This window comes from Hesperophylax consimilis, chromosome 5 (genome assembly GCF_061612785.1).
Source record: "Hesperophylax consimilis isolate HC1 chromosome 5, BYU_Hcon_1.0, whole genome shotgun sequence".
Taxonomy (NCBI): domain Eukaryota; kingdom Metazoa; phylum Arthropoda; class Insecta; order Trichoptera; family Limnephilidae; genus Hesperophylax; species Hesperophylax consimilis.
Genome location: NC_142840.1, coordinates 33,954,692 through 33,982,486, shown reverse-complemented (window position 1 = coordinate 33,982,486; position 27,795 = coordinate 33,954,692). Strand labels below are relative to the sequence as shown.

Below are 27,795 nucleotides of genomic sequence, written 5' to 3'. Positions count from 1 at the left end.
TCCCGCCTCTTAAATCATTATTTTCATAATTCTTGATTAAATTCTGCATACTTTGCGCACAAATTAACAGGAAAATTACTGTCTTCATCAAATTTTGAAAAACTTCCGCGTTGAAAATGAATAACAATTACTTAAGGATATTTATTATATGGGTGAATCTAGTTTTCCGGCGCGGAGTACAGGCGGAGAATCTGTTGACGGGTAAAGTTCCCGGTATACTACTAGGAGTTGGCTCTACGGATGTATTCTCCGCCACTAAAGAGCGACTTTTGTTCTGTGTACTTTCGGCTGAGGGCAATTTAGACTTTCAATGGGACAACAATGGGGGACACGTAATGAATTATACTTTACAATAATACGACTAGTCGGGGATTGTTTTTGTTTGAATAAGCGCATTTTAGTTCTCCATAAACCCGCAAAAATATGGATCTGATTGGTCTGTTGCATCTCCAATGAGAATATTAAGCTGGTAGGTCTGTTGCATCTCCAATGAGAATATGGGGTTGGTGGGTCAATTGCATCTCCAATGAGAATATGGGGTTGGTAGGTCTGTTGCATCTGCAATGAGAATATGGGTTTGGTGGGTCTGTTCCATCTCCAATGAGAATATGGGGTTGGTGGGTCTGTTGCATCTGCAATGAGAATATGGGGTTGGTGGGTCTGTTCCATCTCCAATGAGAATATTATGCTGGTGGGTCTTTTGCATCTCCAATGGGAATATTAAGCTGGTGGGTCTGTTTCATCTCCAATAAGAACTGGTGGGTCTGTTGCATTGCCAATGAGAATATGAATCTGGTGGGTTTTTACATCTCCAATGAGAATAAATAATATATTTGTGTATGAGCAAATTGGCATACTGCAAATGGTCAATAATAAGTAGCTATTTATGTCATTACCGATCATAGAGCAAATTACTAATATCTATTCCAAACATGAGTATTTCACAATAAAATAAAACCCTTTTAAAAACGTGAAATTTGTTAATTATTTTTTTTTTCTTATTTCAGTAACATCCGGTGTGAGCTGGGAGGAATGGTGGACTTATGATGGAATATCCGGTAAGTCATAATTACTATTCTAAAATCTGTTGATTTATTCTGTAAGTGATAAAGCGATATGTCTACATGCGATTATTACCTAATCAAAACAATATTTGCGCAATGAAACTCACTTACATAACGTAAGCCAACCCTATGGGTCCGATCAGATTCATAACATTTCGATTAATTTGTTTATTTTAAAATATTTAATCGAGGTGTTAAGGAACATACTTAACTTACATTAATCAGTGATTTCTGACATTAATTGCAGTAAAAAACGTAAAAAAACATTGTACGTACGAGTACTCAAGTACGTCCCTTAACACTGCATACACATATCATACTGCATTATTACTGAATCTGCTGGTCCAGAAACAGGGATCTAAAAATGTTTGGAACGTTCATCAATCAACTTTAATTTTTTTCTAATGTCAAACACTTGAATAATATGTACATCGTTCGAAACTAAATCAGAACTAAAATTCTATTTCAAATTCATTCTCAAAATACATGTAAATCCATGCATAAATAATTGCGGAGCATTTTTTTATTTGTATTTTGACCCAGAACTATCATGACTTGCAACAGGGGGGGACATTCCAGCTTCTCCTCACTCACCCGTCCTCCTCACATCCCTCAAACCCTCTGACACCGCCTCTCGTACCACTCCAGTCACCTCTTCACCCTCCTGACATTCTTGCACCTCGCTGATGGAAGGAATTCAGAACACTCACTCAACTCACAAATATATGAAATTTGTTTAACTTATAGGGCTTGCAACGTTCTCTATACACTAGCAAACTACATTCACAACACTAATACACATACACAATTACTTGTTGCGGTTTTATTTTCTTATTGGGTATATTTCTTGGCGTTATTTGACCGCTACTTGGTAGTTTTTGTACTTTTTACGAAGAAAATTAGTTGAATTTAATTATTTTACGTTTTACATAGATAAAATCTTTGCTAAGATAAATAAAACGTTTAAACGTTCAGCATACTTTGTAGACATCCTGAAAAAAATCCTGTTTTACTTTCATTTTGTGTTAAGCTGATTGTCAGGAAATTGCTTCTGAATTGATGATTGGATGAATTTTCCGAATAAATGAATCCGAACCTCTTTGGTCACAAGTATATTAGAACAGATAAAGCATATACTGTTCTCTGCAGACTGAGCCAGTTGTAGAGTCGTAGGAAGTTTGCCAGATGTGGGGTTGCCACTGCATGACGTCACACTCTCCATATTTCACCTGAGGGTCGCGAAGGGAGGAGCACACCCTGCTCAGTTCCTGCTACCCTGTCCCAGTGTTCCTACCCTTACGGGGACAGGGCTACTGGTAACTGGTAGGGAGTAGCTGGAAGCTTGTAGGTAGTTGGCAGTTGGTAGATTAGGTACCAGGAACTCAGCGCCAGGTGTGAATAGCAGATTTATCCCCGCCCACAGCAGCTAGGGCGGAGGTCCCGAACAATGCGGGGTCTGACAATATGGAAGGCAATGGGACCGAATTTTCGATCCAGTAAATAATCACAATAATATTATTCCCTACAAATTAATTTGCAACGCCAAGTTTGAGAAGTCATAAAGTAACGGTTATTATTTTAATTACTAATGAGAAGTTCGAGAACTTTATCGACGAAGAACGTTTCTGCGAACAGAGTCTGTGCGTGAAAATCTATAATATTATTTATTTATTTCTCCACTTTTATGCTTTATTTGTAAGCCGAGTGTAACAGCGAGGTAATATTCGAATGGAATTATATTTATTTCTCTTTCATGATTTTTTTATGTTCATTTAATAGATACGGGAAAAACGGATATGAGTGATTGTAAATAATTTTAATTAACTTCATATCTACCACTGTAGGTATTCTTTGTGCATTACCAAAATAAAAAAAATACTCATGCATAAAATGGTTCAACTTCATTTATAATAACTATTGGACTAAGCGTTGCAAAGTCCTGTTTTAACTCGTCCGTTTTGCATTTCACCTATCTATAAATATGTTCGTACATTTCTTCGTCTGTCCAGAAATTTGTTTATTCAGTTATCGGTCGATAAAATCCTCATGTTTGAATCCTCAAAGTCCGGCTGGGTAGGTCAAAACGTCTCCCAATCATACTTTCCTGATCCGACCTGCCACGCAGCAGACGGACAAATGCGTCCACCGCTAAGACCTAGAGAATCCTTACACCGACACCCCTTCAAAGTCACCAAACGTAGCGAACCACTTTGGGTGACATATAACAGGAGTTGGTTATCCAATAAATGGTTTCCGGGGCGGTGGTAGCCATACCCGCCTACCAAATTGATTTAATATTACTGTTCCTACCCGCCTGAAAATTAAAAAAAAAATCTTCGTTAAAATACTTTCTTAAAAAAAATTATATATTTTCTTATTTGAAATTCAAGAAAAGTAACAAGAAATATGCGGCTTATAATTAAGAAGTTATGTATTTAAGTTCTTATTTACAAATCTTAAGATTTAAGGGGAAATTCACTGTTTTAATTTATTGTTTAATTTAGATAAAATTATAAAAATATTTTTTTTTTAAATCGAGGTTCATTATTCACAGAACTATTAGTTATTTTTTAAGAAAAGTAAATAAGTTAGGTTAATAAGATATTAAAAATTATGTTAACATAATAAAATTTTACATCTGAATTTAGGAAAAATTTAATTATTTTAATGAGTGTCAAAAAATACCGGTGGTGAGGGTTGACACTGTTGATATTAGGAGCGTGTTGCTAGTAGGGTAGTGCACCGGGCGCAGGGGTGGTGGGGGGGCGGGAGATCGCTGTCACTTGTCACCCCGTGACAGCTCGACAGTCGGCTCTCAGCACTCAACGCTCGTGCATAGAGGCCATTGCACTACATTGCATACATCCATCCCAGCACTGTTTCTTTTTTATTAGATTTTGTATGAAAACGTTGGGCGAAATTCAGAGCAACTGTATTAATCTTGCATATTTTTTCTGGGAAGGGTTTTACCGGTGGAAAGAACGGGAAAATGTTTTTAAATGTGTAGGTACTTCAAAAATTTTGTGATGTTAAAATCTTTCTAAGGGTTACTGCACGTATGCAAGTAGGTACAGTTTTTTTATTGAATTATGTAGCGTGTTACTAGTACTTGTGGCAGGAACAAATACATATCGAACACAATACAGTTTTAGGATATGTTTTTTTTTTAAACTTAGTTCCACGCAGGGGGTCTGGAGAAAAATAACTCTATGACTTGACAGACCTATGTCATCTTTAAGGATGCTGTGTGTAGGGTTATTTTAGGGGAGAAAGAAGATAAAGTTTTTGGAAGGAAAATGGTATGAGGGTTCGGTAGGAATATGAGGGTCAGTGTGTCCAGAAGTGACGGACGTATGAATTCATCCCATCCACTGTGTTGCAAGGTAATGTTCCGAGAGAGTAAGGTGATATAATAATAATTATGTTAGATTTTCTAGGCCTGCTATGGCAAAGTAGTCCTTTGTCCGTCCATTACACCATGCGGTACGACGATTATTGTTTTTACACGACTTCATCACTTATATTGTTAAATTAAACTTTATTTAAGAGATTTGATGGGCAAATTCAACCGCAGGTCTATACAATACACCAGGGCCAAGCGTCGTTTATTTTTGTACACGGCTGCTTAACTTGCGCCATTAAGATTATGGCTTTATTTTATAGTACTGTCTCGTCTTAAAAGGTCTCCTCAACCATTTTCTCCTGATCCGGCCTGCCACGTAGTTGGTGGACGGACGTATCCGCCGTCAAGACACGGACAAACTCCACCCATTAAACCTGGGCACCCCTGTTGAGTCACTAAACGTAGTTAACCTCTTGGGATAACCTATGGCAGAGGTTTGTGAAGCGGGACCCATAACCGCCTCCCAAAATCGTTTTCTATAGAGTGAATTTTAAAAAGAGAAAGCATAATACTAAACCATAATGGAAAACACTGAGTTTGAAGTAGAATATGTAGGTAGTACTTCCTTCACTTTGTTGTGCAAAGCGGTCATTATATATTTGTCTCTTTCTCACATAGGGAACTTTTACACAGAAATTGGCATTACTTATATACACTGATAATCTACCATAGGTAAAAAGTATGTTAATTTGTTTTGAAAGATTTACAGAAAAAAATCATTACGTTAATACATACGTTCTGAATCAATTGGTTTCATGTCAACTTCAACGTAATTTGAAGGAAATTGACACAACACTCCGATATGATGTAACAGTTTCCGTTCAAATTAGCCTCGGAAGGATATTGACAAGTTTGACAGTTCATGATAATATTAATATTACAGCTTGATTAATATATTATTTGTGGTTATTGTTATTGTTTTCTCAGTGAATTTCGATTTAGTTACCGGAAATGCTTGGTAGGTTCACAGACTGCATTTGCAATATTTGTTTCTCTTTTATGTTTTTATTTTTTTTTATTAGTACCGAAAAAAGTCCCAACTGGTTTCAAACCTCAGGATCCAGTGAGACTATGACTACCACAAATGGGGTACGTTGTGAGGCTGAAGGAAGTGGAGAGGGGAATGAGATAGGAAGGGGACTGAAATTAAGTACTGGCTATTCAGATGTCGTCATCAAACACGGCTAAATTCATTTCAAACATCTTCTCAATACTTAATGGCGATACAGAGAATCTCTTCGACTTTGGAACGTGACGCAAATATTTCTTATTTTATTTTAATGAGTAGATCATGATAATAATGTACTTGGCACGTCGGGATTTGAACCCGCAACCTCCGGATTGCTAGTCGAGAGTCTTACTTTTCGACCATGGAGGCCGCGATGGTTATCGATAAATAGCCCTAGATCATTAGATTGTTCTCCAAGAACAGACTTTCTGCAAAATCTACATACAACTGAGTTTGAAAGCTATAAAGGTATAGGTGAATCAGTGACAGGATAAATCATCACAATGATAATTCATCACATCTTTGAAAAGTTATATAAAGTGATTGTTGGCACTTAGCATCCTGTTACCTACACCTTTCCTTTTGATCTCCTTTATTAAATTATTGTTGCCCACCGACCCACCTCCTACCTCTCCTATGCCGACTTAGTTGATCTTTAGTTGAGTTGAAAAAATCGTCCTGTCAACAACGTTTGATCACGGAGCCCCCTTTATCGATAGTGTCGAAACTTAAAGCCATCGTGAGCTCGCGCATTGTGATGAAATTTAGTGATTAGTGTGTATGAAAAAAAATGACGTAAACTTTCTGACGTACTGCTCCTACACAAAATTATACATGCATCAGTTGATACACCAAACATTTTATCCCAAATAAACATCAATATACCATCAAGAAAATCAACAAGGAGGATGAAAGACATTTTCTATATTAAAGCCTACCACACAAATACAGGATATTTTTCCCCTGAACCGCGAACATTAAAAAATTATAACATTATACATGGCTCTCATAATGAAATAGACATTTTTAATGACCAATTTAAACACTTCAAAAAAAATGTACTACCGTTAATCATATTAAGCTGATATTGTGATAAAACTCTTTATTCAACGAGAAGCAACATTGTACCTACCTAATCAGTGTCACACCAGTACAGGTGTGACAATAACAAATCGTTTATGAACATATTTGTACTTACCTTTTACCCATTCTGATTTGTCATTTACTTCTGCATATTTAGCTTATTCATTTTGTTACTATTTTTGTTATTATCATGTTGTTATTATTATGTATTTAAACAATCATGTATGTAAATTCTTGGGCATCTTGCCTGTTTTATGCACTTAAATAAAAAAAAATAATGAACCAGCGCAAAGAAGGATAGAAAACCGTGGAAGAATAGAAAAAGGTAAGTCAGCATATCCGAACTTTCCACTCCTATTGCATTCCGCGGTGCGACGCGACGGTGCTGTTCCGTCCCCAACAGTGATGAAACAAAAACTTTATTAACTGGGTTAAGTAGGTTAAGTGAGGTTAGGTTAGGTTAAAAAAAAAATTTCATCGTTTCTAATGACTTTATATCACTTTTTAAAAGTGTGTTGAATTGTTACTGTGTTGAGTTATCATGGAACCAGGTGAATCTACTAGATCAAGAAACATATTTTTTCTTAATCAAAGTTCAGGAAAGTGGAAAACAAATAAAGTGGCATAAATCATCGCCAGTCAAAGTGACCCAGCTCAAATAAAAAATAAACCCTCGGAGTTGAAAAAATAATGCGGGTCAAAAATGGTCGACCCCTGCCCGCCCTCGGGACCCTCGCGGCTTGGTTAGCTCCATGGGTAACCAACCGGGGGCATTGTTTCGGCCGGGACTGAATGCGGTCCGTGTTTAATGTAAAGTTGAAGCCTTTATTACTTACACTTCCTGCCGGGGTTTGTTTGCGTAATTAATGGCATGTTTTGTTTGCGCTAAATACCCAATAATTCTACACACTCTCAACGAACACAGGCGCTTACGCATTTGGCTGGAGAGGGACGTTCAATTTTTGTTTTATCTCCAAAACTTTATTCTATCTCCAGCCGCAGAAAACAATCGGAGTTCATTTCAACAATCGGGCGATGCCATGATTCTAAACTTATAGACGAATAAATATGGTATTTATGGCTATCAATATGAACCGACCATGGCGACCATGGGATCTCTTTATCTCGATAATCAAAATCATTTGATCCTGTTACCAGAACTGAACATTTAAAGGCTTCCGTTGCTAAGTAGTTAACTGTTGGTGTGCTATCTCACACAATGTTTTAATAATTAATAATTTAATTACAATAATTAGTATCAATTATGAGAGTTATGGTCATATTTATAACATAAGGTTTCTGTTCATTAGCACCCGATCGCCCCTCTCGCAAGACGCCCCCCCTGACGGTGTGTGTTCAGTAGACCACCCCCTCCCGCTCCCGGAGCATGTATGCTTCCATTCGGAAACTGACGGCTTCAGTAATCAAAGCCTCAAACAATTAATTATATTAACAAGAAACGCTCACGACTCACAATGACGTCCCGCTGAGATAAGTGTGATGGAAAATTACGCCGATGGGACTTAATGAAACACTGAATCATTATGCAAAAGGAGCACGTGGTACCGCGGTCTGGTACACTGGCAAACTGGCAGACTGACAAACTGACAACAGAACTGTTTTTTAATGTGTAACTGACGATGTGCTTGCAAAGGCTTTATAGTTCCTACTCGCGTCTTTATAAAACGTCCTTTTGTCTCATATTTATGTGCAGGGGCGACCGGTGGCTTTTTCCAGCTATAGAATTAATATCTAATAGAGATAAGTTGAACGGAAAGTTTAGTAAGTGTATTTTGTAATACCTACCAATTAAAAAAAAACATTTTTCTATGATGTGTGGATGTGTGTACAGTTAGAGAGCTGCAACGAATTCTGGAAAAATTACGCATATAATTTTTTTTAGTTCCGCTCAACTGTTCACCTGTACCAACTGTGATCGAATAAGAGTTCACATGTCCCTAATGTGATTTTCCTCTGTGATCAAATAAGTGTTCACATGTACCTATTAAAATATATAATAAAAATATATAAATCTCCTTTGATTTTCCTGTGTGATCGAACAAGTGTTCACATGTACGTACCTAGATTTTCCTGTGTGATCGTATAAGTCTTCACATGTACCTACTGTGATTTTCTTGTGTTATGGAATAAGGGCACCTTATTATCATTTGTTGTTCTAAGTGCATTTTTTTAAGGAACACAATTGCGGGGCTATGTTGTTATACTGAAAAAACCTACTTACTATATTTTTGTAGTTATTTATACAAACAACATAGGTAACATACCCACGCCTCATTATCCCACGATTTACGCCAAAGGCAGATATTACGTATGATTCGTTATGATACAAGAGTTAGTATGTATGAGAATATTAAGAATGAATATACATAATTAAGCAAGGAGTGTTTGCAAGGATAGAGATTTTTGCTGGTCCATTCTCTATTCCTATCATAAAGGAGAAATGACAACTCTTAAATGCATCTTTTTTTTCTTTTTTTTTCTCTTAGGTTTGTCAACAGTGATTCATATCAAAGCTCTCGAAATACAATTACATTAATTAAACTTGGTTGATACTATCACTAATTACAGAAAAACACAACATTGATGAACACAACACTGTAAGTAAAGAATAATGTACATGTATGCACCTACATGCATACATGTTTACACACATACATATCTTGTAGACAACTACAATATACCATTAAATCGTCAACGATTTTTTAAATTAAAAGTCACCAATCACCAGACTGCACACTATTGAAATGTTCATATATATACTTATATTTAATATTCTTCCTACACAGGAGGCTTTGGAGAAAATAATTTTCCTCAGGGAAAAGAAGTTCTGGGAAAGAAAAAGGTATGAGGGGTGGGTATGTATCGGTGTGTCTTGCAGTGACGGACATATGAATGTATCCCCCCCGCTACGGCGCGGAGTTGGAGAGGTCAAAGGGTTGCCTCAAACTAGCCTCTCTCAATCTGGCACGCCGCGCAGCTGATGGGCAGGCGCATCATGAACACACCTCACCTGATGAACTCGGGCACCCCTACTAAATCACCAAACGTATCAAACCACTTTTGGCGGCTATACCCAAACCCGCCTCCCAAATTTTATATATATATATATATATATATGTATACACGTTGTGTTTTTTACTAATACAATTCAATTTTAAATAAGAAAACTATCAAAATTGTCTATTATACATTAATTCAGTCCTTATTGCAGTACGGGATTATTGGGTGGGGAGGGGCTTTTAAGGCTTCTTTACAGCCCATAATTACAATTCAAAGAATAATTATAAAAATCATCCTTAGAAAACCATATTATGACTCCCCTACTTTAGAGATATTTCAGGAATTTAATGTACCATCTATCACAGAATTGTATAAAAGAATCGCCTTATATCAAATTTATAAAGAATACTTTATTTATAAAATTCACCCCTCAGATAGCATAAGCAATAGATTCAAAACTAATGGCTTTATAGCCATTCCTATGCTTAGAACGACCACGGCTCAGCACCACTATTCGTATTTAGGTGTGAGATGGTACAATATATTATTATTGTCCAAAAATAAAATTAGTGTAACCGAAACTGTGAATTATGAACAATTCAAAAAGTTAATTAAGTCACTCAAATTTTATAATGATATATTGTACCCCTTATTTTTTTACACTTACTCAATCTGTAAAATATATATATATATATATATATATTTTACAAATTATTATATATATATATATATATATATTAATTTGATTGTCTTTAAAAAAAACTATTTTTGTAAATTTTTCTTGATATATTGTACCCTTAATTTCTTCACGCTTACTTAATCTGTAAAAAGATGTATTATCTTAATTATCTTTAAAAACACAATTTTCTAATTTGTGTACCTATGTTAATATTGTGTTTGTATTTATTTCAAAAGTTTTTGATTATTGTTTAAAAAATCATTAGAACTAAATGTTAAGACTCCTCCCATAAACATGAGCTCCTGGAGCTCAACTTATGGAGAAATAGAATAATAACGAAAAAATTATATATATATAAGTCTGCATATTGTTATCATTTATAATGTTAAATAATAAATAAATAAAAAAAAATCATTTTTGGCATTTCGTGACTGCAAGTGTCTAAACGAATCATAAATTGTATTTAAACCCATAGAAAAAGACTAATTCAAAAATTTTCTCGTAAAACATGTTTTTTTAGGAAAAATAAAAGTGATAATAATTAAAAAAAATTCTAATTATTTTATATCCTCTCAGCAGACACGTTCTATACATGTATATGCCAAGTCATGCATTTAAGGATTTTTTTTTAAATGACTTTTTATCACTCTAAATCCTACTAAGATTGTTTTCAAATCGTATTTGTGAGATCTCACTGAAAGTATTTCAGTAGGCACGGGTGAATAGATGCATTAATGTATAATATGAGAATTGTATCTTTCATATTATGGAAGTGAAATTTAGATTTCTTGCTATCAGCAGCTGGAGATACATTTAGGTTTCTGGAGACACCTGTAATTTAGGGCGGGTTTTAAACAGGATAAAAATCGGTATTTTATTGGCGAGTGTCCTATATGTGTGAGAATAAGAGTGTTCGGCCGGATTTATGCCAGCCGTTAGCGGAGTAAACAGCTACTTAGCCGTGTACAACGGGAAAATGGAGAAAGGCTATCTTATGCATGTTTAATACAACCACTCACGTGTACTTCCCATAATGAGCTGTCTTTATCACCCACGCAGTGGTTCTACTTTCTTAACTATTCTTTTAGCCTATGTGATTAAGAGGATTCCAGCTTTACGGCCAAGTAATATCCAATATTTTAGCCACCGCATTCCCAATTTCTACCGATTTATATCATGTTTCTCTTAACTTAACTTTTTTTGTACTTTAAAACTTAACTATTTAAGTTTTTAAGTTTAAAAAAAATAATTTTGTTTTGGAGATAAGATCCATACATTTGTAATGCTGAAACGGTAATTATATGAAATTCCCTCGATAGAAAAATATCTTAAAGTAAGCTCCAAAAATTATTAAAAAGACGTTTTGTTTCGTTATTTAGTATGTTATAATTCACAGCGTATTTTTAAATTCAACTTTAGCATTTGCCGATAGATTTTTGCTTTATTTCAAAACGAGTCGTGTTTTATTAAACATTTTCACTAATTTCAGTTAATTATTATCATTTTTTAATATTAGCGAGCTTCCTCTAACATACGTATTTTCATATTTCCCTTTCAAACCATCTTTGAGCGCTTACTACGGGTCCTTAAGCTGAAAGTGGGGAATAAAAGAAAATATTTCCGATATGATCACCACTATTAGATTCCACTATTAGAATGTGACAAATGGAGCGCGTAGACCGGATTCAGTAGTTTAATTTAAAGTAATTGGAGCGTTGGAGGTCAATTGGAGGCAAAAAAGTGGAACCTATTATTCCGCTATATGTCTACAATGATCGAATTCACAGGCAAAAATATCACACATTAAGCGGTCCTAAAAATATTCGAAGACATATTAAAAATCTGAATGAATTTAATGAATAATCGTTTTATTTAGACCGTGCAAATCAAGAAAATTATTAAAATAATATTATTTCATATTTCATGCAGTAAACACTTGACACGTGTTCCATTGTTATGTCTATTTCTAATTGTTTTACCAAATGTAAAGATAGATAAGTGAAAATAAAGGAATTGTTGATATTGTTAAAAACCTTTTCATTTCAACAAAATATTTACTTCCATACTTTTTTTTAATCTACAAAAATATCAGTTTTATTTGCCTACTGAAATTTTCTACTTTTATTGAAAACAGTTATTTTTCGGTTTAACATTATGAATTCTTTTGAGAAGATATCAAAATTTAAATGCGATGGATTATTTATACACATCAATGATTTAAAAATGCATATTTTTCTTAATAATATTTTGTACAACGTTGTTTCCATGAACAGTGTACAGACAAAACACATCTGACAATCTGCAAGAGTAGATATTTTTTGCTCAAATTCTAGCGGCACCCCAATATCTATTTTCCATCGAAAAAGCTCCAGATAAGCTCGCAGGCAGTGGGCAGTAGCCAGAGGGTGGTAGATAGTGGTAGTGGACACGGTATATAGGAATAAGGCTGATAGAGATCAGGTATCGGTAGAGACCCATAATACTCCTATCTGTATTATCCTGTCGGTAAATCATATCCGAGTGTCCGCCGCGAGGTGGGACCGCTGTGCAGTCAGTGCAGTGTGTGCAATGCTGGGTGCAGTTTACAGTGTGCAGGGGACAGCGGGTGCATTGTGCGGCTCTGCGGGGGAACTGGGATATTGGCAGGCTGATTACTGAACTAATTAATTAATTTAATTGCCAGATTAATTTTCCTTGCTTTACATTTACTTTTTCTAAATGAAAATCCAAAATAATTTATTAAGCTTTTGAATAATTTTTAATCGTGTTTTAGATTTTCAATGGTAATAATATTTATTAAGATGATAATAAAAAATAAAAATTTCCGTTAAATTTTCAGCCTCTCTTGAATATCGTACTTAGGTGACATAGGTCTATAGAATTTTTTTAGGATTTATATGATATGTTTAAAGGTTATTTACCACTATTGGAGACGGCCTTCGTGATTGACTGGTTACTATAAATTGTTACAAATTCGGAAGCCGCGGATTCAAATACCATTGTGCGAAAGTAAATTTTATTTCATTAATTTGTGTTATTTCACGATTCATTAATAAAAAAATAATATAAAATTCTTATAGTATACTTGCAGCACTTTCCAGAGTGTTAGATACTTTCAGGATCACCCTCATGCAAGACCACTATTCACAATCGCGAATCGTGATCAGATCGGAACAGCTAGGTAACGGATAAACCTCTAGATATTATTGCGTGTCGTCTAATAACAATAATTCTGTCCTGCAGACTTTTTCAATTTTTACGTTTACTTAAAATGAAAACCAATTTTTCATTTGTGAAATACTCTAAGGACGGGTTGTTTCAATGATTTGAACAATTTATCAAATTTCAAAATTTCAAAGTTCTTTGAAAGTTCTATTCAAGTTATTATTTCAGTTTTGTGAAAAAACTATTCAATAATGAAATAATAATAGAACTTGAATAGAACCTTCACAGAACTTGAACATGAACATTTAAATTTGATGAATTGCTTAAATTTTACGAAACAACCCGTCCTAAGAATCGCCCGAGTGCAAGACCACCATTCAGAATTGAAACGTTGCTTTAAAGGGCTTTGGTCGTATTTGGTGACCAGATCTGAATAGCCAGGTACTACTCCACCTTCCTTTTCCCAGTCTCATTCTCCTCCCCGTTACCTTCAGCCTCACAACGTATCCCAATCCAATGCCATATGCTCACTGGCTCCACATGGTTGTGAGTTGGGACGCTTGGTGGTACTCACATAAAAAAAATAAAAATAAAAAACCTTTACGGAACATGTTACGAAATATTTAATTATTGAACTTTTGCGAAATGTTTCTTAGTTCCCGATATTAAAGAATCCGTCCAAAGTCGCCATACTTGGAGTCTGTAGTTAAGGGTACCTACCCTCTCTTGGGGTAGGGGTGTTTTACGGTATGCTGAGGAAGAGAGGAGAAAAGGGGAGGGAGTCGTACAGCGCAGCATGTGAAATTAATTACCGGCTTTTAGTACGTATTCTTTATTGTAATGCGACTGCGAAATTCTGGAAATTTTATAAACTGCAATGATCAGATTTATTTTGAACTTCGAACTTTTGACATAACTTTATATTAAATGTAACAGACCTTCTGTTTCCAAGAGCCCCACTAAAACAAATTCACCGGTTGCACACAGTTTGCAGAAAAATATTTATATATAATTTATAGTCAATCAAAAAGGTTCTTGTGGGAACTTGGTTCAGATGGCTGGATTTTTTTTTATACAAATCTACAAATTTATTCCAGGATTAATGAAATTTTCTACATGAGATTTTGAAAAACCACCGCATCCCTTTTAATCACCGCTTAAAGCAGAATTTTTATATTTCTTCGTGAAATTTTGCACTGTCGACATTCAAAATAAGAGAAAATACTTTTTTATATTTGATTTCTAAAAACTCCTCAGTATAAATAATTTTCCAGTTCTCTTTCCCACATTTTCTGATTTTTCACATATCTTAAATAACACCTGTTATTTATTTGTTTTGGATTCATGCATATCATTTTTTCTCATTAAGTATTGATCAATATCAAAATGGATCACATAAAATAATTATTTTATCAGCGGAGCATAATACTTGGATGGCAATACGTTATACGTTACGTTACTGCGTTAGTAAATCTGTTGTTTTCACAAAGGAAACGTTAACACATTCCAATCTGCTGAATTGTTTAATATTAATTTAAATACCTCCGACGCGTTCAACATTCTGCAGGTGAACATTCTGTATTCACACGTACTCCTTGGGTACCCTGTACCCCACACTACACACTTGGCGTTCATTGGAAATGTAAATACTAATGCCTACAACATGCATGTTGCCTTGTACCGGGTCCGACAGCAGATTTTACTTTCATTGATAAGTGTGTAGTGATAAGAATATCATTTTCTGAAATGATTATTTATTTTAAATTGATTCAATCACTTTAATTATCATAATTTTGGAATTTTTAGAAGATTTAATGTATTGACGCATTTCAAGCGAGCAAAAACAACGGTCCTGTGAGAAAAAATGGATTTAGTTTCAAACAGCAAAATTTTTGAAAATGTATGTATTTTTTTACATAGTTCTCACAACACCACAACTATAAAAATTATTGTCTGAAATGAAAGCCAAATTTTGTAATACGACTCCATGAACTGAAGTTATAGTCAGTGTTGGGCCATTTAGTGATCTTTTATTTGTAAAAAATGTACGTATTTTATCACATTACAAACAAAAAACTTCCCCATCTCCGGTGCGATTACTATAAGGATGAATTACCTGTTCTATAGGTTTAAATATAGTTTACTATTGATAAAATATTCTTCCACACAAAATACATAAAGATGGGGAATTAGAAGATGGGAAAAGCTTGGTTCACATGTTAAAATGAGATTGATGTAAAATGTGTATATAAAATTATTGGACAGAAATGCCTTTTCTGCCATAGCCGGTCTTACACCGGCGTAAAAGTTAGAACTACCCTTCCCCCCGAAATGTGTTAGTTAGAAAAGATTTTTTTGTTCATTTTATATAACTAACTAACTAACTAACCATCACGCCGTTTCCCTGCAGGGGTATGCAGAGAGGACGGACCGCCAAACAACTCGGTCTTGGCACACACTCCTTGCCTCATTCACATTCATACATCGTCTCATACATACTCTTCTATTATTCTGACTCTTGCGGATCTCCACATTCCTCACACGATCAAACATGGTTTTACCACACATACGCCTCAGGGATCTCATTTCAACAGCATTCAATCTACTTTCATCCTTTCTTTGCCAGTTCCATGCCTCACTTCCATACATCAAGGTAGGTACCAGCACTCCGCTGTGGACTGCTAACTTCGCTTCTTTGGACAATTTTTTTGTTAGCGCCAACGGCGTTCAGTCCTCCATTAATGGAATTACCTGCATTTACCCTTCTTTCAATATCTCTGTCAGCCTTCCCATCTCTCGTAATCATACTTCCTAAATACACAAACTCATCCACCTGCTCCAAGTATTCCTCATTCACAATTATATTGCACACTGTTTTCGTACTCTTTCTTTCAAACACCATTACTTTAGACTTACTTACATTCATCATTAACTCATTCTTCATTCATACTTCGTTCATCCTAGACACGAGAGACTGTAGATCTTCTATACTATTAGCAATCAGCACCGCATCATCAGCATACAACAGGCAACATAAGTATGCAACATATTATTCAAATTCGCGCCCAATCCCACCTCTTTCAATTCTTGCATACAATTATCCATGTATAGATTGAATAACCACGGTGACATTACGTAGCCTTGTTTAACACCTTTTGTGATATCAAACCACCCCGTAAAATCACCGTTCACCCTAACACATGCAACGCTTCCCTCATACAGAGACGCAATTGCCTGAGTCAGATTTGTATTCATTCCATACTTGGACAACACCTTCCATAGCTTTTTCCTGTCGACTCGGTCGTATGCTTTTTGTAGATCTACAAAGGCACAGAAAAGTTTCTGTTTTTTTGCTAGAAACTTTTCAGTGAGCATACGCAATGAGAAGATCTGGTCCATGCACCCCCTTCCACTCATAAAAGCACCTTGCACATCCCATATTTTATCTTTTGTTTCCTTTCTTACTCTTTCAATCAAAATTCTACCATACAGCTTGCCAACTGAACTTAGCAGGCTAATAGCCCTATGTTTCCCACATTCCATACGTGACCCTTTACCTTTGTATAATGGCATGATCACAGCCCTTCTCCAATCTAAAAGCGTATAACCTTCCTTTAAACATTGGTTAAAAAGATTGCACAACCATGTGAGAATTATACGGCTACCTCCTTTAAAATATTCAGTAGCAATATTGTCAAACCCGACAGCCTTACCATTCTTCATACATTGAATCGAACTTTCTATCTCATCCATGCTAATTTCGGTAACATTCACTCCATCGTCATTCGTATTTGATTCGCCGCTGGAATCACTGTCACTCACTTCGCTTTCGAAGAATTCCTCGAAATAATTCATCCATCTCTCTTTTATTTTTTCCTCATTCGTCAACATTTTTCCATCTTTTGATTTGTTCTTATCATGCTTCCGTTTTCTGGGCCACTCCGGGACCTTTTGACTTCTTTCCAAAACAACTTAATGTTTTCTTGGAAATGGTTTGTCATTTTCATTCCTTCTTCCTCTTCCACGCGTTTCTTTCGTTCTTTCACTCCAACTCTTACTTTTTTCTTACATTCCTTATATACTTCTTTCGCTCGATACTTCTCTTCGCTGGAAGCACTGCCAGCCGCAATCAGACATAACCATGCTTTCTTCTTCTCTGAGACCAGTGCTTTAATCTCATCATCCCACCATGCATCACCTTTCTTCCTACCTTGCGTACTTATTCCACAAACCTGCGATACATTTTATATGTGTATTATATAGAAAAATAATAAGAGCTCTTCCTCGCCATAAATAGACAAGGCTCTTTATGACGAGTGTTTGATTATCGAATTAAAACTCAAATAATAAAACCTTATAAAAAAGTCAAATATTTGAATAATAATAAAAAGAAAATAAATAATAAAAATAGAATGATGAATTTTTGGAACTATAACGGACTCTTTGTAAGTTTAGGATTTTTTTGAAATTAAATCTGAAATTCAAAAAAAAAAAATTTTATAAACAAACAGTACATGATTTACAGAGATGAAACAATATTCAGGAATAGGTTATATTTCATGTTGGGTACCAATGATATGTTTCTTTGTAATGTCTACTAAGTGGTATGTTTATTCCTTAATTACCAGGTGACGTGTGTAGTTTATAGGTGTGTGTGACGTGTGTAATGTATGTGTGAGTGTTTGTTTGTGTGTGTCTGTATGTATGCGCATTGGTTACTTTAAATTATTGACGTGATGCCACGTTTAAATTTGGGCAGTGAATCCGAAAAAATGTCAATTTTAGAGTTAAGACAACTATTATTGTGAGTATGAAGAGCTCGGTTAATTGGCGAATTAGGTGCTGCATTTGTTTTATAATTAATCGTGTGGAATAGCACTGTATGTCGTGTACGTCTCAAAGGTATGTTAAAGTAAATAAGGGACAGAAGTTTAGTACAGTCAATGTCATTGTTCAAAATTCTATATATAAATATTTAGTCAGCTACTGCTCGTCTTCGCTGCAAAGTTTCAAATGTACACTTAAAGTTATTGTTGAATTAGTATTAATATATTTTATAAGTTTGTTTTGGATACGTTTTTTAAACAAGCTTGTTAAAAAGAGTTATTTCTAAACTAGGTATGTATTTTGAATATGCTGAGTTGTAGAATATTTTCTTAACACTAGGGGATTTTTGTGTGAAAACATGGTTTTGGATAGAAGGCTTTTAGGAACAACTTCATAGTTTGGATAAGTTTTTTTCAATAACTTCTATGAATCTGTGTTTATAAATATACATTTTTGTTTTCAAAGAGAATGTCTACATTGCCACCCACTGTATTATAGGTTGAAGCTAGAGTCCCCAAGTCTTTTGAATTCATTTTCAGCGTGAACTATTTTGCTATTCAAACAACAAGACGGCATAGAATGGAGCTATTTCCGTAACGGGCCAGGACAGGTGGTTTAACATCTTACCTCCTTTATATGCTCTGGAGAACTCACGCACATTCATTAACTTAACGGGAGTAACACGCTGGAAAATATCTGATGAAGATAGGGATGAGAATAGAGCAGCACAGCAACTGGCGGCAGAGCAGACGCTCCTCCACTGAATACAGAATTCTCAACCAAGACCAAATACTGCCACCTGAAACTTTATCGTAATTTCAAGGGAGCATAGTATAACGTAACGAATTATTATAAATTTAAAGTGTTATAAATTGATACCTCGGTTTAGTTAATTTTTTTATGATTGTAAAGTTTTGTACATTTTCAGCACTTACAAAGTGATACAGGTATATTTTCAATACCGCCTTGATAGAAGACCACAGCTTATCGTAAAGTTGCTAAAAATTGATTTAACCTGTCTAACGATGATTACCCATATGCATGTCTCATCGCTCTAGGCCTTGAGCGCTGGCTGCTTAAATTTAGGTACCTAAACCATTTTATCGAATTTAATTCAATTTATTTTAAAATTTTCTTAAATAGCTCAAATATTAAACCTATTTGGTGGAATCACCAATTTTAATACGCAGTAAGCCGTTTATTTGTTTCGATATTCATTTTAGGGTTATGTTTTTCACATTAGCTTCACATTTGAGGTCCTGAGGAAAATAATTTCCCTCAGGACTTATGACATCTTTCGGGATGCTGTGTGTAGGGTTTTTTAAGGAAAGGAATAATATAAAGCTCTGATAAGGAAAAAAAGTAGGAGGTGTGGGTAGGAATCTGGATGTCAGTGTGCCCAGGAGAAACGGACAAGTGTGTCCAACTATTGAATTTGGGAGCCACCTTTGGGCTGGTGCCCCAAAATACTTAATAAACCTGCTTGAATCTGTGCAAAGGAGAGCGATCCGTCTGATTGACAATCCGTTGTTAACAGACCGATTGCCTTCTCTAATGCATTGACGCAATGTAGGCATGCTGTGTCTGTTCTACAGGTATTTCAATGGAGCCTGCTCCAAGGAGCTAGCAGCATTGATTCCTGATGCACCGGTGCACGTGCGTGAGACTCGACGGACACGAACTGAACACCCGTTCACGGTTGACGTTGGCTTCATGAGAATGGGCCGTTTTTACGTCTCGTTTTTGTGTAAGTCGGCCCGTATGTGGAACGAGCTACCGGCATCTGTTTTTCCTCTCTCCTATAATCCGAGCCTCTTCAAGGCCCGCATTAACAAATCCCTGCCTACAGCCCCTACCTTATTCCGCCTTACAACGCCGCCCAACCGGGTGGTGACATAGTTCCCCTGTCTGTACACTGCACAGGCAGGGACACTCTTGTGAGGTGTCACATAAAAAAAAAAAATTTAAAAAATCTCTCCCACTGCGGTTTACAGCGATGGGCTAAAAGAAATTCTTGCTGGAGAGTTCAAAGTCTCGATCCAGCACAACACGTAGTTGGTGGGTAGACGCATCCACCGCCGATCTAGATCTCACGATCTAGACAAACCTCACCCCATAAACACGGGCACCCCTGCTAACTCCCCTAACGTAGCAAACCACTTGGGATAATCTATGGCACATGTGTTGGTTATTCAATTATTTATGTTTTTTTAATGATTGCTGCCGAATACAAAACTGAATACCTGGAAATCTCCATAGCTCAATGCATTTATTTTGCACATACCCCGTCGCTCAAATGGTTAACCGTATGTGTTGTGACCAACATTTAAAAGCCAGGTACTTTCCAACCTCCCTCTTCTCTACATCATGTCCCTCCTCACTCTCTTAATAGCCCCAAATGAGGATGCCAAAGATTTACTGGCACCAGGCACTTACTTGGTACTCTTGTACGGAGTTCGTAAAGAAGTAAATTTTTCATTAGTTTATATAAATTTTATTTCCGTCATAGCTCTTAAATCATGCCCGGTTTTACAGGATGCACCCCTGCTCTCCATTTACTTGCTGTATCTAATTAAGGTCACGTGTATTAAATACATTCACAACTGACTGCGTTATCAAGAGGGCGCTGATTTTTATCCTCTAGCGACATCTCCGGAGCCAAGGGGTATGTGCGCTACAACACTACCCCGCACGAGGCAGCATGGCCATGCTACGTGCTACGGGAGGCAGTACCTCACGGCATGGCGCGGCTACTGCAATGAAGTGACTATACCTGATTGACTGTTGACACAGCCTGTTCTGTCGTTCGCTGAATGCATCGTTAGTTTGACACTGTAGCCAAGTGACACGGAAGGCGAGTGTCAATAATCAGCGCAGTATTTGTTTATTCGACTGTCTTTTAGAACTTTCTCGTGGACAAATAATGTTACCATTTTTGAATCTTGTACGAATACGAATATTTCAGGAGAAATCGTTCTAAGCGGAAACCTGGTAGACAATCGTATTTTTTGTACGTGGTCAGAATAATTTTATGTGAATCCAAGTTAACTTAATTTCAGAGTTTACTCGATTTTTTTTTTTAAATATACCATTTTTACGCTACGCTGCGACGCTTGGGAGCGACTGCTATAGCATCAAGAATCAATTTAATAATTATTTGTTGTCAATGAATATGAAGATTTTAGTAAAAACAATCAATCGACTGTCAATTGAGTACTTACTGCTTTTTGTATTTTAAAGAACCAGGTTGGTAATTATTTTACGAAATAAATCTTTTCTATCTTTAATAACAATTATACATCTGCTTAATGTGCTTTTTGGTTTTCTCTTTTGAGTAGATATTAGATATTTATTTATCGATTATATGAAATAATAAGTTATAAATTACTAAATATTTAATAAGCAATATGTGTTGACGCAATTATATGCATCGTTTTCTAACATATGTTCCTGCTCACGAACCTGTTACCCAATTACCTGTTCCTGCCTGACAGTTTGAAATACCTAAGTGAGTGACCATTGCAATATTTTATTGATAGCTAGTCGCTCTAATATAACCTGTACAGTACCTATGTATAACTTAAGTGACCCTCAGTATACGCAATATCAATTCTGCTAATAGAATCAGGAAAGTTAACAGTTCCCAATTCTGACTAAATGTTAACCAGCTATCCCAAGTAGTCGTGTCAACTGTCAATTTCAATGGTTAAGAAATATTGATTACAGTCTACTAAAACAAATTGATTCGCATGCAGTTTGCGACTTAATCATGCCCCGCCCGTATTTTTTTTTTATAAAACTGAAGTTTTATCTTTGTCACGTGTGTCTTCATCCCGTTGTTGATAAGGCAGCTATTCTTATAAAATCATTCGTCCGATACATTTCTCAACAAATCCTCAATACAAAACATAGCGAGGCAGCTGGGGCGTAAATAATGTAATATCTGAATCCAATAGGTATGAAAATATCATACTTTTATTACAGGAAAGCTTTCAAAACGAGGAAATAAAATGATTTGAATACGGAGAGCCCCGTATTAGTTCCGCATAGCTCCGAGCGAGCACAATGGTAATGGCGGGATGCTGGAGATGGGATGATTAGAGTCTTCAGTCAGGTTCGCTGCCACCAAAAATATCCTTCTCCCTTCTTCCGAGGAGTCGATGAAGATGGTCGGCTTTTACCATTCAAAATCTGTTTTCAAAGGTTTTTGTTTTAAATTATTAAAATTAACGTTAAATGTCAAAATACCTTTATTCGCGGAGAAAACTTACTGCTATAAAATATTGATAATTTATTAAGAATCTTTTTAAATTATTCATCTTCAGTTAAAAATGGGATTGCAGTTTATTAGAGAGATTAGACTTAACAGGAATAAATTGACAGGTTTCCTAATAAACTGTCAGTAAACACGAATGTGTAATGGCGATGTCGAAAATTATAACTAACTATCTAACCATCACGCCGTTTCCCCGCAGGGGTAGGCAGAGAGGATGGACCGCCAAAAAACTCGGTCTTGGCACACACTCCTTGCCTCATTCACATTCATACATCGTCTCATACATACTCTTTTATTGTTCTGACTCTTGACATGGCCCGACTCAAGTATCTGATTCACTTGGTCGTGCCATGTCTTCCTCGGGCGTCCCCGACTTTTGCTACCATTCACATTTGCATCGTATATTCTCCTTACACTCCTTTCTTCGCTCATTTGCTCTACATGCCCAAACCATCTAAGCGTCCCTTTCTTGATCTTACTCATTACGCTTACATCAGCCTTGAACTCTTTGCAGATCTCCACATTCCTCACACGATTATACATGGTTTTACCACACATACGCCTCAGGGACCTCATTTCAACAGCATTCAATCTACTTTCATCCTTTCTTTGCCAGTTCCATGCCTCACTTCCGTTTCTAATTATAATGTTTCGCTTTTTTTATTGTGTATTATCAGGATAAAGGAAGGTATATGAACACGTGTTTAAATGTACTAAAAGTTTTCTTAGGAAACTGCATGCTTTCCCATTTTTACAGGATTTTAATAAAAAAAATTTACTTATTTTTTTCCGTGCAAAATTTAATTAAGAATTGAATCATTATAAAACAAATAAATATTGGATAGAATTTCGAGAAACGGAATGAGTAAGGTGGGAACATCAAGACGTAAAGGGCACATAAACGCCCAATCCGATAAATAGAAAGTCAACTTTTTCATTTAAATTCATTTCATGAGTTGAGACATTAAATCCAAATGAAGTTAGAGCAAACAACCGTAATGCAGAAGTATACATTCATTGGAGTTGAATTTATCCTGAAAAAGTCGAGTAAACGTGAGTGGAATAGCGAATTATCCGTCGCAGAGTCTTCTTTTCATTTGACTGAAAACTAACCCTCCGCATTTTTAAGGTAATATTGACTTTGGAGAGAGATTTAGAATAAACTTAAAGGAATGAAAGGTCGAGCAGAAGGAAGCGTGAGCATGAAGCAAGGGTGTGGCGGGGGAAGGGTATTGATGTTTAATGCAGATTTCTGTCTCAATCTCTGGGCTTTGTGCTCTAGTACAAGGATCAGGTTAATGATTTTCTTAGAGGGCTTTACTTTTGTATAAAGGTGCCGCCTCCCTTATCTCCGTCTTACATCTCCCTTAGAGAGTGTGGTTTGAATACATTTTGTAAAACGGCTTATTCAAAAGATGCTCCCGAGATTTCGGCTGAGTGTCTTGGGTAATAACACGGTGACAGGTGTACTACAGTACTAACTGTGTACACGTACACTCACAAGGCGGCAGGCGGAAGGCAGTACGGCCGTCTAACGGTTTATGACTCGACACTTTTTATTAACAACTCATAAAAAAGTATAACGCGCTGTGCTCCGTATTGGAGGAGTATCCCGAATACCAAAAAATCTCCGCAGCATTAGTAGAAACTGTGAGTACGGTAGTAAATTAACCTAAATAACTTGTTGACAAAGAAAACACCCCGCACTGGATGAAATAATATGTTAATTTAACAGAAAAGGAAAGATGTTTATCCCTCGTGGCGAGAGGACGCACCGCAGTCGCTAGAGATCACTTCCCGAGTGATTGTGATTCCAGTGGTGGTGGGTGGTGGGTGATGGGTGAAGGGTTGTGGGTGGTGCGGATGGGATATTGATGGCCGCGGCGGCTGATCCGCCGGTACTTGACTCAGCGACATTTCACCCTCTTTCACCCTTTGATATATTTATATTCCGCCTTATTTCCTTATTGATATTCAAGGAACTCTCCTAGGTGTCTGTTGTTGTGGTTAGGGGATATCCTCCATCTCAATTCCCCTACAGCTGAAATAAGACAGCATCATTTAGAACAACTTAAAAAAGATGTTAATTATGAATTTATATGTAGTATGTGTGTATGGATAATAAGTCTAGATTTATATGTCGATGCATTATAGACCCAATTAGTTTCTTACATCTCACTGTCCTCCCACTATATATGTAAAGCTTGCTGTCTCTTAACTTTGTAAATAAAGTACCCACGGTGGCAGAAATCCTAAGCAAACCAAACCAGATCTTTGGAGTGTGTGAATAACAAAGTTCCTTGTGCGATGCGTATGTTGCGCTACTTAGGCCAGAGAAACTAATTATCTCACCCCCGTTAGCCCGTTAGCCCGTTACTCGTTACCCGTTAGGAGCCCCGTTATGAGGTGCCCGTTAGAAAGGTACCGAAATGTTAACGACTACCTTCACGGTTCCCTATTTTAAAGGTCCGCTGTAAATGATGTGTTAAATACCCAAAAATGGAAAATTCGAAGAGAAATTATTAGCTTACCTTAGGGCAGTACGGCCTTTATTATGGCAAACGGGAGGGTGCGTGTTTCCCGGGCATAAATGATAAAGTTTTCTGTTTTATTATTTGCTTATCAAATACGAAATCAGATGAAAACGAGAACTGTATTAAAACTTTTGTGTAATATTTATGTGACATTAAAATTAGCAAAACGCCAAAAGGATTCGGTTTCTTCGTAAGATGCTTTCAAATCATTTGTGGAAATCTAATAATTAACATGAAATTATTATTTCGGGTTCTACGTAAGTAACACAAAGTGGACACATTATCTGAGTGTAACAGTAAAGGGGGTGGTTGTATGGGTTTATAAACTTGGTACTTATTTGTGATTGTGACACAACCCTTCGTTTCTCTGTTTCGAAGAAAAAAAATAATTGAGTATTGTAAAGTTTTAATAAGAGTGAAACGGTACCTATTTAATTAATACTTTCACTTAAAAGCAATAAGAACAGAATATAATTTTAGAAGATGTCCAAAGAGTTGTTCATATTCTCGTGTACACTGAAATCTTAAAACAATAGCTTTCGGAGCGAGTAGGGAATAGCCCCTGGGTAGGGAACTCGGGGGGATATATAGAAATATAATTTGAAAAGTTTATCGTAAATTCAGGGCACGACGCCGGCCGCTCTAATTGAAAAGTCTCGCCGCAAAAGACAAACGCAATTCTAATTTTGCTCCTGTGAAATTTATTGTCTGTTTAAGATTCGGTGGAAATACAAGATTCCGAATTTATTATCTGAAACCGGGAACTGTGAAACTTGGCCGCCTTCAATGGACCAATCAAGCGCTTCCAACGAATTATAATTCCGTTTAAACTCCTGATAATGACAGCGAGTACTTCCCATTAGTTGATAGACTTCACTATGTAGGCATTGTAGGTATCGTATATAGGGGTTTAGTTCAACCACTGTCCAGCTTATTACCGGATTTTTCATCAAAAAATTATCATAATTTTTTAATAATTCAACGACGCCTATTTAATACCGTCCATTAACCACTTTTTAATCAAAATAGCTTACCTACTTGTTCCAAAAATTGTAACTTTTACCGTTAATTAAATAATCAGTAATTGAATTCGAAAAGAAACCTCATCCGGAAATACTATAACAAATGAAAGCTCGCCCACGAATTGGAGGAAAACGGGTTATACGCGAATGATTAAACGATTCGTTATCGCGATTAGTGCGCGAGGGCTGAATGATTTGATATTTAGTAAGTTCATTGAATGCTAATAAAAGCAATAAAAACGAATTGAACAGTCGCATTGAAAGGCCGCTATTAATAAGAATAATTATGTCCGAGGGCTGAAGGTAGTATGCCTTAAGAAAGGAAGGCTTGTAGGGAGGTATCTACCTAGTGTAGAGGGGCCCGACCGAGAGGCAGCGGGGCCCGGCTAGCGGCTGTGGGCTCCGTCATTCTTACCATTTCATTAAATACTTCGCCATGGCCCGAGGTAACAATTTAATACAAGTGAATTAGTTCTCGAGTCAACAAAAGGGGCTTGCTATGGATTGCAGAAGGCGAGTAGATACCTCGAATCGTGTTTTAGTATAAAATTAGAGAAAAAGAAAAAATATATATATTTCGAGAGGTCTTGCCAAAATGCCTGTCACTTTTTGCGTTTAACTTAATATTATTTATTTTTAGTACTGTCCAATGTTTCAGTGCAATTGATTATCCCGGCTTAGGATGTTATGAACTTAAATCCATCACAATACATATTGAGATATCAAAAGATATGCAATTGATGAACACTCTGATGCTTGAAGAAGATCTTTTTTCTTCCACTGACTGAAATGTTGTATTGAAAAAAGTATAACTGAAGAAGACAAAATTCACCAATTTTAAAAGTTAGTATACTCTAAGCGAAGGATTAAATTAAAGACTCTAGTTATTATATATTTATAGGACGTGCGCTGCTCATCATATGCAGAAGTCAAAAGAGCCGCACAAGACAGGGAAGAATGGAAGAGGAGATTAGATGAAATTGCTGCAAACCAATCCCAGGATTGAAACCAGAGAGAGAGAGTTATATACTCATTTAAATCAGGGGTGCACGAAACCCGAAAAGATTTTATTCACTAGTTTATTCATGTAAATATCACTGCAATCAGTTAAATTATTAGCAAATAATAGTTATTGATTCTACAGGGCGCCATATCATTTACATAGATATAAAGATAAAGTAAGGAATACTTAATAACGTTAAAGGGATAAACTATGAATGATGGTGAATTCGTCGTCCTACCTCTCAGCACGTCTCTCCGCCGTGAACTGAATCCAGAGATAATCTGCAGCCATCGCTAATGCTTCCAGCCGGTCTATCGTTATGTTGTGTAGCGACAATAGGAGTTGGACATTTTAATTCGCTACAATGTCTGCGATCGATTTGTGATGCAGTGATGCGAAGAATTTTAAAACGAAATGAGTTTGGTGATATTCCAGTAATAATAGAAGCCTCCGTGACGTCCATGCTCGAGGGAAGGGGTCTTGCGCAGAATGGAGCAACTGTAATTTGTTTTTCTTGTGAAATGGATTCATTAGCCACCACTCCTTTGTAAAGCAACCTTATTGTGAACATCTTCTCTAACTAACCAGATTTGTATCTCAATTTGGGTTCATCCCGCAGCTATAGGTTCCGTCTACGGGCAATTCAAAGCTGAATTTATTTACAATATTTCAGGCGTTTAGGCACTTCCGTTTACAATTTTAAACCTTT

At 36.3% G+C, this 27,795-nt stretch overlaps 1 protein-coding gene across 1 annotated transcript in view; it reads left to right on the top strand.

Moving 5' to 3' along the window:
• The window catches only part of CARPB (Carbonic anhydrase-related protein B), a 335,706-nt gene that overhangs the window by 133,386 nt on the left and 174,525 nt on the right, over positions 1 to 27,795 (top strand). The window contains exon 3 of the mRNA XM_089632140.1: positions 1,008 to 1,058. Within this exon, the coding sequence (XP_089488266.1) occupies positions 1,008 to 1,058 (51 nt within the window). The remainder of the gene's footprint in view (positions 1 to 1,007; positions 1,059 to 27,795) is intronic.